Below are 12,866 nucleotides of genomic sequence, written 5' to 3' on the forward strand. Positions count from 1 at the left end.
ATCTGTCCTTACAAATTTTGTATTTTCTCTCCTGTTTACTTTGCTTTTAATCAATCTATACAACACTTTCTTACTCTCTTTAACATCCTGTGGCAAGGTTTCTGTGAAACTTTCCCAGCACTTCTGTTTTTCTTCCTATACAATCTTCTGACATACTTTCCTTGTTTAATGATACTTTTGCCTGCTCTCCACATTTCTGCCTCCGCCAGCTCCTCCATGCTTTTCAATCCCTTAATTTGTTATTCCACCAGAGTGTTCCCTTTTTCCTTCATTTTCCCTGATACTGTACCACATGTATCTTCTGCACATTGCACCATTCCTTGTTTGAAATTGGCCCATTCCTCTTCAACACTGCCAACCTCTCCTTGTTTTTTCAATTCTTCTTGGAATTTCTCTTGTGCTCCCTTTTCCTTTAATTTCCACACCTTCATTTTTCTTTCTCTTGTCTCTCTCAATTTCACTATTTTACCAAGTCTTAATTTAGCTACTACAATTTTGTGGTCTCCTTCAAAATCTTCTCTTGGCACAGCTGTCACATGTTCCAATTGTCTGCATTTCTCTCAGCTGAAATATCAGTCGGTTTCTTGTTTTCCTTTGTCCCCATCCATACCCTACTATTAATCCATTCCTCTCACAAAAATCTAGTAGTAGCTCTCCTTCAGAATTTTTATTTCCATAACTGAAAGGACCAATTACCAAATTTTCTTGCATAATTAATTTTTTGAAGAAAAATACAGGTGAAGACTTTGGATGCATAAATTATTCAAGGAATTAAGATATTTAAAAATGATTTACAATTCATTTACATTTAAAAAATGCATCATATATAATATAAACACAATTGATTCAACTTATTTGCTGTTTATTGTCATTTGGCGTACAATTCCGGCGTGAGATTTTTTCTGAAAAGTCAAATAGGGTACATCAGGTAAGTTGATCACGTGGGTTTGAAGTATTGACACTGGAAAATATTCTTTCTGTTACGAGCTGACAATACAACTTGAAGTGAAATAAACATGAAATAACGAATGTACAATAAATTCATGTAATGTCATAATAATGACATACCGGCAAAAAAGAAAACTGTCCAACACGAGAAGGGCTGGGCATCGAAGAAGGGACCCTGCTAGATTTCCCCAAACCGTTTGTATCCAATTGTGTACGAGTGACGTGTCCATCCACCTCTTTTCTTGGATACGAACGTGGATGCCTCGCGGAAATTTTTATTTAGGCATTGTTTCTCATTTTAGAATAACGTAGGCTGCAAGCTTACTGCCATCACCTGTTACAGCAAGCATTGCAGTACATCATTGTTTTTTGCTTCTGGTAGCACGTACGATAACACTCGATGTCTCTTTCCTATAGATTGTTCGACTTTGTGGCATATGGAAACTGATTTGCGTCTGACATGCGGTTTCTATTTGTGAGATCAAATATTCCTTCACTTTACTCTTCTCAATCACAAAGCGATGAAAATCTGTTACTTTTTGGTTTAAATCATTTGTCTTTTTTTTGCATAATATTGTTCTTCATCGAAGAGAAAGTCCATTTCTCTCCATTAAATAATCATCCGGCCATGGCTAACCTTCAATTCAGAGATACTGATTTCATGTGCAGTGGTTATTTCTCGTTCTTTAAAATACAGCATTTCGTGAAAACGGCATATCCAACGTTACATCTAGTCTACTTGTGGAAACTTGCCACTTGTTGGTCCGCGAAATGCTTTGTGAAACTTGTTGGTCACTTGACGTGCACTTCTCTGTTACCGCAGTAGCACACGTTGCATTCGGACACTGAATACTTGCGGCTCCCTCTCCTGTTCCCTTTCTATTTCGGCGTAACTGATCACTGCGAGTATATATGATGCAGTATTTCTCGAGTACTTGCTCACTGTGGACTAAAACAATTTTGAGATCACAGAAAACGCATGTCCCATACCAGAAACACTCGTACAATATGTTTGTACCAGACTGGAATAGAGCATCACTAGTAACTTCTGGGCTGATTCTCTCACTGAATTAGTGCAGTGGTATTTCCTACCAACTATTAAATGCCCGATTTTACAATAGGAAGGCTGCTACTGAGTAGGTGACTTTATTTTGAAACACATCCGGAGCTGTATGATGGATGTTCGAAGAAATGGATGCATCAAATACGTGAACATTTCTTTTTCTCCATTTTGGACCCAAAAATATTGGGATGCGTAAATTATACAAGGGTGTTAATTATGCGAGAAAATACTGTACTTCTTTACCTTGCCTGTCTGTTCCTATGTGGACATTCATATTGTCTTCTATTATTACCACTTCTTTATCTTCGATGTACCTTTCTAATTCCTCCAAAAGCTCTCCTAGACTATATTCAACAACACATGTCTGATCTTGCACTCCACTCTCTAAGCCAAGTCTGGTTTTCATGATTGTCATTTACCTGGTAGACCTTCTCTATGTACTGTACCAGGTCTTTCCCTCACAATAAAACCTACTTCTTTATTAAAGTTTGCACCTCCACTCCAAACCAACTGAAACCCCTTCCTCAATCTTTTATGTCCCTTTCCTTTCCACTTGGTTTCACATAGTCCTAACATTGCAGTGCCCTTCTATTCCATGTATTCGTATTGGTTCTACTGACTTGCTGTTAAGGGTCAAGACGTTTATGGTTGCAATCTTTGTTGCTGGTTGCCCACTTTTTACAGTTACCCCAGCACAAGAACACCAGGAACTATGCGTCACTTTTGGAGGACACCCTAATCATTTTCAAGGGCTCAACTCACTTTGTCATTTTATAGGCTGTTAGTATAGGGTTCACCACACCCAAAGACATAAATGCTAGGATTCTTTTAAGCTGCCCATAAGATGGAGTGCAGTTGCTGCTAGATGGACTTTGGTCGTTTTACCTCCACCAAGGGACCATCAGCTCTCCTAAAGAGCCTCATCTGCCCGAAGCCATTGGCCTCTTTGGATTGTACTCTTATTTATTTCTGAGTCCAGGGCTGCCTCTTCCACCATCTCCACCCTACCGAAGTCCACCTTCTCTGCTGTCGATACCATTGAGGTCTTCTTTTGTAACCCAAAACTGAGACCCTTATCAGATGTTACATACCTGGTCAATGTGCTCTGGGACTCGCATAGGCAAGGGGGATGCTTCCTGGGTAGGGCTGCTTCCTAAAAGGGTCTCTGCTCTTAAATACCCTCAACAATATGAAGAAATCTGTAATTTTTATTTACAATCCAGTTTATGTGATTAACCCAGTGAAGATCTTTCCTGATATTAACACTTAGGTACTTACGTTGATATCCCTCTGTGAGGTACTTTCACCCCTTCACCACAGTAATTTAAAACTGAGAGGACTTTTCCTCTTGGTGAAAATCATAACCCAACTTTTTACCCTGTTTATCATCATACCATTGCCTGCTGTCCATTGCTCAACATTGAAGTCTCTTTGCAGTTGCTCACAATCCTGTAATTTATTTATTACTGTTTACAGTATAAAATCATCTGCAAAAGGACTCATCCCTGTTTCCATTTCTTCACTCATATCATATATATATGAGGGTTGGAGCAAAAGTCATGGCAACTATTTTTTTTCTTGAAGATACCAGTCCGGTTGGAAAATGTGACATATACAGACGAAAGGACAAGGAGTTAACTACATGTGTGGATAATGAAAAGCACTGAAATATCATAACACACTAATTTATTACGGTAGTATACAGGACAATATGGCCTTCCCGGTGCAAAAGAATAACAACACAATACACACAAAGTTGACATGACAAACCTGCGCCTAAAGACCCTCAAAGTTGTCCCCTGCTACTGACACCACACGCTGCCAACGATGTGGAAGGCGCTGAATACCATCTGCCTCGGCATTTGCCGCACCATGTGTGAATCAGGTCACCTGGTGGCGCACAGCATTAGCAATGTCCTCTTGTATTGCAAACCACCTACCACAATCTTTCAAATGAGATGAAGTCACAGGGCGAAATGTCGAGAGAGTACGGTGGGTGCTCCAATTCTTCCCATCCTCACTGTCGCAGTAACTGCCCTACACAATCTGCTTTATGTGGTTTTGCATTGTCGTGCAGGATTATTGCACTGTCCACAAGATCCAAAGGTTTCTCCCGAACGCCACGTCGTACCTGTCGCACTAGGAAGTCCCTGTAGTACTGTGCGGTCACTGTTCTGCCATGTGGAGCAAAGTGGCAAACAATGACATCCCTGACGTCATATGCGACGATCACAATCAATTTGACTGGGGAAGGATTGTGACGGACCTTCTGCCTCCTTGGTGATCCAGCATGTCGCCACTCCGCGGACTGATGTTTCAGTTCTGGTTCGTATGGCCTGGCCCAAAATTCATCGATGGCGATTATTCGTGACAAGAAGTGATCGCCGTCCTGTTGCCAGCGTGCAAGGTGGTCGGAGAATATTGCATAGTGTACCCACCTTTGAACTTCTGTCGGTGCATGCGGTACCGATTGCGATGCGATTTTGTGCAGTTGCAGCTCATTACGCAATATACTGTGGACGGTGCTTTCTCGATGCCACTTGCCCTCTCTAACTCCAGTAGCTTCCATCGTCTGTCTTCATCCGAGAGCTGCTCGATGACGGCACGTGCCACGTTGGTCCGCACACTGACAGGTTGTCCCGAACGTTGCTCATCACTGGTTGACACACGTCCTTGCTGAAACTTTCCTACCCACAGTGCTACTATACGGTATGGTAGGGCATTATTCCCAAGGGCTTCCATTAATTCACTGTGACATTCCATTGCATTTCTCCCCTGGAGAACGGCTATTTTGATGTAAGCGTGCTGCTCAACACGGCTTACTTCCATCTCGCATGATGCTCACCAACTGACTGATTTCACAGCCCTCGTTGCACTACTACCAGCTATCACAGAGCCATCTGTTGTTCTGCATACACACTATGCCTGCAGAACTTCCATATGACACATACGTAGGTGCTTTGAAAAGTTCTCGGAATGTACTAGAATTAAGTATCTTACCTCGGTGGAACTGCTTTTATTTTTCAACATAGTCTCCCTGTAGACTAATGCATTTGGTCCAGCGATGTTCCAGTGCCTTGATCCCATCTCAAAAATGAGATTCCTCCAGGCGTGCAAAATACCTCTCCAATTCGGCTGTCAGTTCTTCCCTTGTAGAAAATCTCCGTCCACCGAGGAAAATTTTCAGCTTGGGGAATAGATGAAAGTCTGATGGTGTCAAGTCTGGTGAATAAGGTGGATGTGGCAACAGTTCGTACCCCAGTTCATGAAGTTTTGCCATGGCAATAACACTTGTGTGCGGCAGAGTGTTGTCCTGATGAAAGATGACCTTTTTCCTTGCCAAACCAGGCCTTGTTTCGCGTATCTTTTCCTGTAGTTCGTCTAGGAGGTTCGCATAGTATTGCCCCGTAATTGTTTGGCCAGTAGGAAGATAAGCTATCAGCAGAATGCCTTTTGCATCCCAGAAAACTGAGGCCATGACCTTTCCGGCCGAACGCACTGCCTTTGTTTTCTTTCGTGGTGGTGAATCAGCATGTTTCCACTGCTTTGACTGCTGTTTTGTCTCTGGGGTATAGTAGTGGATCCAAGTTTCATCTGTAGTCACAAACCAGCGCAAAAAATCTTGTTGGTTGCACTGAAAACGGGCCAGACTTTGTTCGGACATTTCCAGTCTGGTGCGTTTATTGTCCAATGTCAAGATCTTGTGGATAATTTTTTCATACCCAATTCTTCAGTTAAAATATACCCATTCAGAAGACATCCCTACAGCTTCAGCAATCTCCCGCACTTTCAGACGACTATCCTCCATGACCATTTTATGCACTTTTGCGATAATTTCTGGGGTCGTAACACTTTTTGGCCGTCCACTACGCGGATCATCATCCAAGCTCTCCCGACCAAATTTAAACTTGCTGGTCCACTTTGCAACAGTCGAAAATGAAGGAACAGAGTCCCCCAGTGTGTTCTGAAAGTCGGTGTGAATTTCCTTTGCTTTCATACCTTTCTTTACAAAGTATTTAATCACTGATCGAATCTCAGTTTTTTCCATTGTCACAAATCACTACGCGGGAACAACAACAAAGAGTCGTCACTACCACACTCCTGCAGCTAGAGCACTGACGCGCCACGTGTTCACTCACAAAGGATGTGCGATTATTGCACGGGAACCTTGTTGCTCTAGCACTGACATCTAGCGGTGATTCCGAGAACTTTTCAAACCGTCCTCGTATACGTTTGTGATCCGTTCACATATCTACAAGAAAAAAATAGTTGCCATGACTTTTGCCCCAATCCTCGTATATAAATAAGAAAATATAAGGCTCCAGTAATACTTCTTTGAACTTGCCTCTTAATAAGTACAGGATCTGATAATGCTTCACCTAATCTTAATCTCAGAATTCTACTTTCTAGAAAGTAGTCACTCTTTTGTCTAGTCCAATTGCTCTCATTTTTGTCAGTAGTCTCCCGTGATGTTTAACTCCTAGCAAAAAGATACAAGTTGTATTAGTCACATAAAAATGGAAGGTAAAGGCTGGATAGGGTGGCATGGACTTTCCGTTTGGAAGGGTTTGGTAATTAAGATGCCATGCTCACCAGATGTGCTGTCTCTAACTTGAGCTACAGACACTGTTGGTAACTGTTCTTTAGGAGTTCAGATGGTACCTGTAAATAGCTCCCACACCTTCCACCACTTTATGGACTAATGACCCAAACAACACCAACTACTACCAGTACTGTTGTATGTGAAGTAGACTGCATCTTAATTAACCACAACTGCAAAATGACCTTGATAATGTTGTGAGATGAACGGTAGGTAATGATGTGATGATAAACGGTGTTAAGTCAGGTTGTGAGTTTCACAAATAGAAAAGTCCTGTTTTAGTACTGTGTTGATGGGGTGAAAGTTTATTTTGAAGATCACTGTAAGAACTTAGATGTTAATGTAAGGAAAGATCTTCAATGGGGTAATCACATAAATGGGATTGTAAATAAAGGGTACAAAGGATGTAAAGGAGAGGGCATAGAAGTGTCTGGTAAGACCTCAGCTAGAGTATGGTTCCAGTGTATGGGACCCTCACCAGGATTACTAGATTCAAAAAATGGAAAAAATCCAAATGATTTGTTCTGGGTGATGTCCAACAAAAGAGTAGTGTTACAAAAATGTTGCAAAGTTTGGGCCGGGAAGGCGAGCTGCTCGACTAAGTGGTATGTTGCAATTTATAAACTTCCTCATATAGATCCATATTGATACAGCTTGATTAAAAACTAGTATTAAGTTTAATGGTCCACCCAATCAATGCACTTTACGAGTGAGAACACATTCAGTTATATATACTTTTAGAGTGAAGTGTATTGATTGGGTGGACCATTAAACCTAATACTAGTTCTTAATTAAGTGATATGTTCTGAGCTGTCAATGGAGAGATGGCGTGGGATGGCATTAGTAAACGAATAAATTTGAGTGGTGTCTTTAAAAGTAGGAAAGATCACAATATGAAGATAAAGTTGGAATTCAAGAGGACAAATTTGGGCAAATATTTGTTTATAGGAAGGGGAATTAGAATAACCCACCAAGGGAGATTTTCAATAAATTTCCAGTTTTTTCCCAATAATTTAAAAAAAGGCTAGAAAAACAACAGATAGGGAATCTATCACGTGGGCGACTGCCTAAATGCAGATCATTAGTGATTTATTGAGTGCCCTGGTAGCACAACCTGTAAAAGTCTTTCTCATTTCTCATATTTTGAATTATGCAAATATAGTTCCACATAATTCTTGTTTTTACATTTGGAAAAACATTACGTACAGTTGTATTATCTCTTTAAGGCTAGGAAAACAACGGATAGGGAATCTGCCACCTGGGCGACCTGCCTAAATTCACATGTAGTGATTGATTGATTTTAATATGCTCTATTTATCTCATTGCATCTAGTGTTTAGATAATCTTTTAATACTGTATTTATAATTATTGGTGTTTAAGAAACTGTGCATCTTTATTCTTTCTTTAACTAGAAATTGGTATTGTTAGTCATTTCAACAATAGATTTTTATGCTGAATGTGCAAAAAAATTTCATTTTCAGCCAAACAAAAGTATATGAATGAGGACAATACTGCCCATCAGTTCAGGCAGCACAACACATATCCAGGGGAAACATGGCAGAGATATTTCATCAAAGAAGAGAAGGCTATCCATTGCCTCAAAAAAGCACTGATCAATCCGGAAAGCCTGGGATACATCAGCAGTTACAATCCACTTCACATTGCTGATGAAACTATAATCCAAAATAGAGATTCTTCTAGCAATAACATACAAGTAGCTAAAGATAACGGTAAGACAAATTGGTTTATTCTCTTCTTTTTTTTCTGTTTAACAGGTACTTGGTCAGAATAGACTGTGACTTTCTGTTTGGGAGGGTTTGATAATTGAGATGCCGTGCTCGCCGAACGTGTTAGCAAGTATCATTTGGCTGCCTCTAACATGTGCTATAGACACTGTTGGTAGCCGCTCTTCTGACGTTCGGACACTACCTAAAAGTAACTACTCCAACTCTCTGCCACAGAGTTTGGAACTTCTTCCACTATTATCCTGTTGACTTATCTTTTTTAGATTTCAGGGGCCCTGAACCAAGGATCCACAATCCCTCCTGGGTCAACTCTTCCATCCAAAGCTGTTGGTCTCCACAGGATGTCAGGATAATTCAGATCTCCTGACACTGCGTTCAGCCGTTGGTAGTACAATCTATGTCATCACTTTTAGTATGATCTTTCCTGGTCATTGCTAATGGAAAAGTTGGCTTCATCCTGAAAAGTGAAGACATATGAATCATCCTAGAGGAAAGTATTCAGATCTGTGTCCTGCCAGTCACTACTTATGGTCTATAAACAGCAATACTAACTCAACATGACTCCAACAGACTGCGGTTATTCAGCGAGCCATGGAGAGGAGCTCATTTGGAATCTTGCTCAGAGACAATAACCAACAAACAAATCCTCGCAAGACAAGATGGAAGTCGATAGGTGAAAAGTGTTGAGATGGCAACCCAGAATGTTGTGGCACTGTGTCAGGATGCCATAGTTTCTCTGAGGTGAATTATACTCGCCAGAACTCTGGCTTTTAGTGCCAGGAGTGCCCGATGTCATATTGAGCTTACCTGCTGCAGGTGCATGTTGGTAGAGAGAGAGAGAGAGACCTGGTTTCGAAATCAACCCTGCTCCTGTTGAATAACACCAAGGTGTCTGCTGAAGGCTTAACGTCCCATCTGACATGCGAATTGCCATTGTCACGTGCCCTCACTGTATATGCACACTGTGGAGAGGTTTGAAATTCAATGCACATTTTTGACATGCAGTATAGCGATGCAAAATTGTATACCACCACCTTTCCTACCCTGCCAGCCAAAATTTTGATGGCAACCTTTTTTTTTTCAAGCAACAGGACTTGAATCAGCTAACCATGGTATCAGACCATAGAGACTTGACATCTCAACGATCATAGCCACCACGCGGGCTTACACTGAACTGATGACGTCAGAAAGACTGGAGGGAAGAACCGACTCCAGTTTGAGATGCATGGTGAAAATTGGAAGAGGCCTCCATTATGGATGGGTGACAGCAGGCAGAAGGAAAAAATAATTCATAATAATAATGATGATAATGATAATGATAATAATGATGATAATAATAATAATAATAATAATAATAATAATAATAATAATAATAATAATAATAATAATAATAATAATAATAATAATAATTGTTGATTGATCATGTAGCAATATCAAGGAGAGCGATTAAGGAAATAATGAACGTTAAAGTGCAGAGAGGTGCTCAGTTTGATTCAGATCATTACCTCTCCAAGATCAAAATTAACTTCATTCCTCTCAATAAGGCCCTGAAACCAGGAAACAGAATTTATAAATACGACCTTGGAAAGTTAAAAGCCAATCAAAATGTCTTAGAACAATACCACCAGCAACTGACATTTGAATCTCATGAATGGGCGAAAATCGCCTCCAAGATCCAACAAGCAGCTAATACTGCAATCCTGACAGCTAAGAAGAGAAAGCATAGGTGGTGGATTGAGGTCTATGATGAAGTGCTGATCCAAAGAACAAATCCCTGGAAAAAGTGGAACTCGACCCGAAGATCTGAAGATTTTGATGTGTTCCGTGAAGCTCGAAAAGAAGTAGCCAGAACTTTTCGTAGGGCCAAGCGACTATATGAGAAACAGCAATTAGAACAGATTGATCAGGATTTCCAGAAAAGCAATTCCAGAGACTTCTATCAAACATTCAAGACTAATTTGAGAGGGTACCAAGCCCCCAGCCTTAGTTTTAGAGATGAAAATGGAAAGCTGGGCTTAACCAACAAAGAAAACTCTACGATCATATCTCGGTACTTTGAAAACGTTTTCAATTGTGATGAATCAAAAGAAAGATTCCCTGTGTGTGACCTGATCCACAAACTACCCAACTCAAACCCTCCTTGTAAAGAGGAGATCAAACAGATTATAAACAGCTTAAAGAATAATAAGGCAGCTGGTGAAGATTCGATAGTGGCAGAACTACTGAAGCTGGCAAATGATGAAACTCTAGATGTACTAGTCAAGCTTTTTGAAGATACCTGGAGAACTGGGATGATACCAACTGAATGGCTGTCAGCACTAATTCACCCTTTGCACAAGAAAGGTGATAAAAAGAATGTCAACAACTATAGGGGCATCTCATTAGTATCTGTTCCCTATAAGATTTTCTCCAAAGCAGTTCAGAACAGAATAGAAGCTCACCTTGACCAACAGATTGGGGAATATAAGGCTGGCTTCAGAAAAAGCCATTCGTGCCCAGAACAGCTATTTAACCTGAAGAGCATCATCAGGTACAAGAAGACAGGACACAGCTACATGGTTGTGTTTGTTGACTTTCAGAAAGCATATGACTCCATTGACCGCGAGTCATTAATGAATATTTTGGAAGAGTTTGGAGTGGACGATACGTCAAGAAATTTGGTCAAACAAACTCCAACCAACACAGTGTCGAAAGTAAAATTTATGGGTGAGATCTCAGAACTGTTTCCAATCAGAACGGGTGTCAGACAGGGAGATGGACTATTCTCACTCCTCTTCAACTGTGTTTTGGAAAAAGTCATTCGATAGTGGAGGAAGTTGTTAGACCAAGAAGAAACAAAGGAAGATCAGTTCAGACTTGGTCCTAAGCACAAAGGGGTGTACGTTGACTGCCTGGCCTTTGTAGATGATCTGGCCATTTTTTGCTAACAACATAGATTCAGCAGTCAACAAGATCAACAGGCTGTCAGAAGTTGCTGAAAAGGTAGGACTCCAGATTTCTATTCCGAAGACAAAATATATGACAAACATCTGTGATGGACCTGAAAGGATGATCAATAATCTTGGAAAAATCGGTCGTGTGAAGAATTTCGGATATCTTGGTGAAGTCATCCAACAGAATGGATTAGAAGAGGAAGCAATTAATGTCAGGATGAGGAAGTTAGACCAGGCATACCAAATGACAAAGAATATCTATAATAAAAAGTCTACGGGTATAGGGGCCAAGTTCCGACACTATAACACAGTTGTAAAACCTGAGGGAATATATGCGTCTGAAACTTTGACCTTAAGTAGTAAAGGTCAAGCTGACCGGCAGGAAAAAAGAGAGCGCAGGATACTAAGAAAAATCCTAGGTAATAGGTGGTTCCAGGAATGCGAAAAGGATCTGAGGCAAATTGGTATTTCAGACCAAGAAATTCATGACAGGAACGCATTCAGAAGATTGGTGAACAACTATAAAGGTTTCCAAATGGCATAAACTTCCAGAAGACGGAAAGGACCTTTGTCTGAAAAGCATAAACAGGCACTCGTTGCTGGGCTCAGAAGATACTGGCAGGAAATCAAAGCTGGAACAAGAACAAGACCTAGACACTGAAATGAAGTTGGTGGTTGTTACCACGCAGTCCATAGAGGCTCAACTCAATATATTAAAAAAATAATAATAATAATAATAATAATGTTGTTACGGGGTTACCCGTGGAGCAGAAAGAGGTGAAAGAAGGTGTGAACTTGAATGGGTCTAACTATGACATCAAAAATTGAATTAAAACTTTAAAAGGTTATATTTCTTTTCCGAAAACAAACTTAACAATCTTTTTCACTGAGTGAACATAACAACATGACAGGTACAAATAGCAATCTTGAAACAAGACTAGGAAAATCCAAGATTAGTGAATTTTACAGATTCTGGGCTTCAAGCCCCTAGTTTACATAGGTACAAATAGCAATCTTGAAACAAGACTAGGAAAATCCAAGATTAGTGAATTTTACAGATTCTGGGCTTCAAGCCCCTAGTTTACATATTTACAATTTCAAAGTGGTATAATTTAGGCAAGGGCAGAAATCCCCCAATTCAAGAGCACTTTGCTCCAACAAATTTACAACCTTCCAGAGGCACTCCTCAAAAATACAGTAAACTTACAAAAGAGCTTACAGGCTCTCTAACATTCGTCCAATTTTAACCGCCCGCTTAAGGCAACATTACACAAAACTCTTACACTATCTGGCCTCTCTAGGCACAATTTACAATTGAAATTACTTTTACAGGGGTATTTATTACCCAGCCTACTGGGCCTTCATGAAAAAAGAACAGGTTAGATAACTGGCCGAAACACAAAATAAACGGAGGCCTACGCTTGCACTCCTAGATAATGAAGAATAAAATCCTAACAGGGCTCTTGGCCCAGAGATACAAACTACTGAGGTGACACGAGTAAAGGTTAATTTAATTCATTACCAAAAGGAAGAAAAACAGTTACAAAAACATAGTCGCCTCAAACCAAGATGAAGGG

At 40.4% G+C, this 12,866-nt stretch overlaps 1 protein-coding gene across 1 annotated transcript in view; it reads left to right on the top strand.

The window, feature by feature from the left end:
* Positions 1 to 12,866, top strand: part of LOC136875990 (uncharacterized) — a 240,126-nt gene that overhangs the window by 112,961 nt on the left and 114,299 nt on the right. Inside the window, exon 9 of the mRNA XM_068228293.1 lies at positions 8,093 to 8,341. Coding sequence (XP_068084394.1) covers positions 8,093 to 8,341 — 249 coding nt within the window. The remainder of the gene's footprint in view (positions 1 to 8,092; positions 8,342 to 12,866) is intronic.

The sequence above is a fragment of the Anabrus simplex genome, chromosome 6 (assembly GCF_040414725.1).
Source record: "Anabrus simplex isolate iqAnaSimp1 chromosome 6, ASM4041472v1, whole genome shotgun sequence".
Lineage (NCBI taxonomy): Eukaryota > Metazoa > Arthropoda > Insecta > Orthoptera > Tettigoniidae > Anabrus > Anabrus simplex.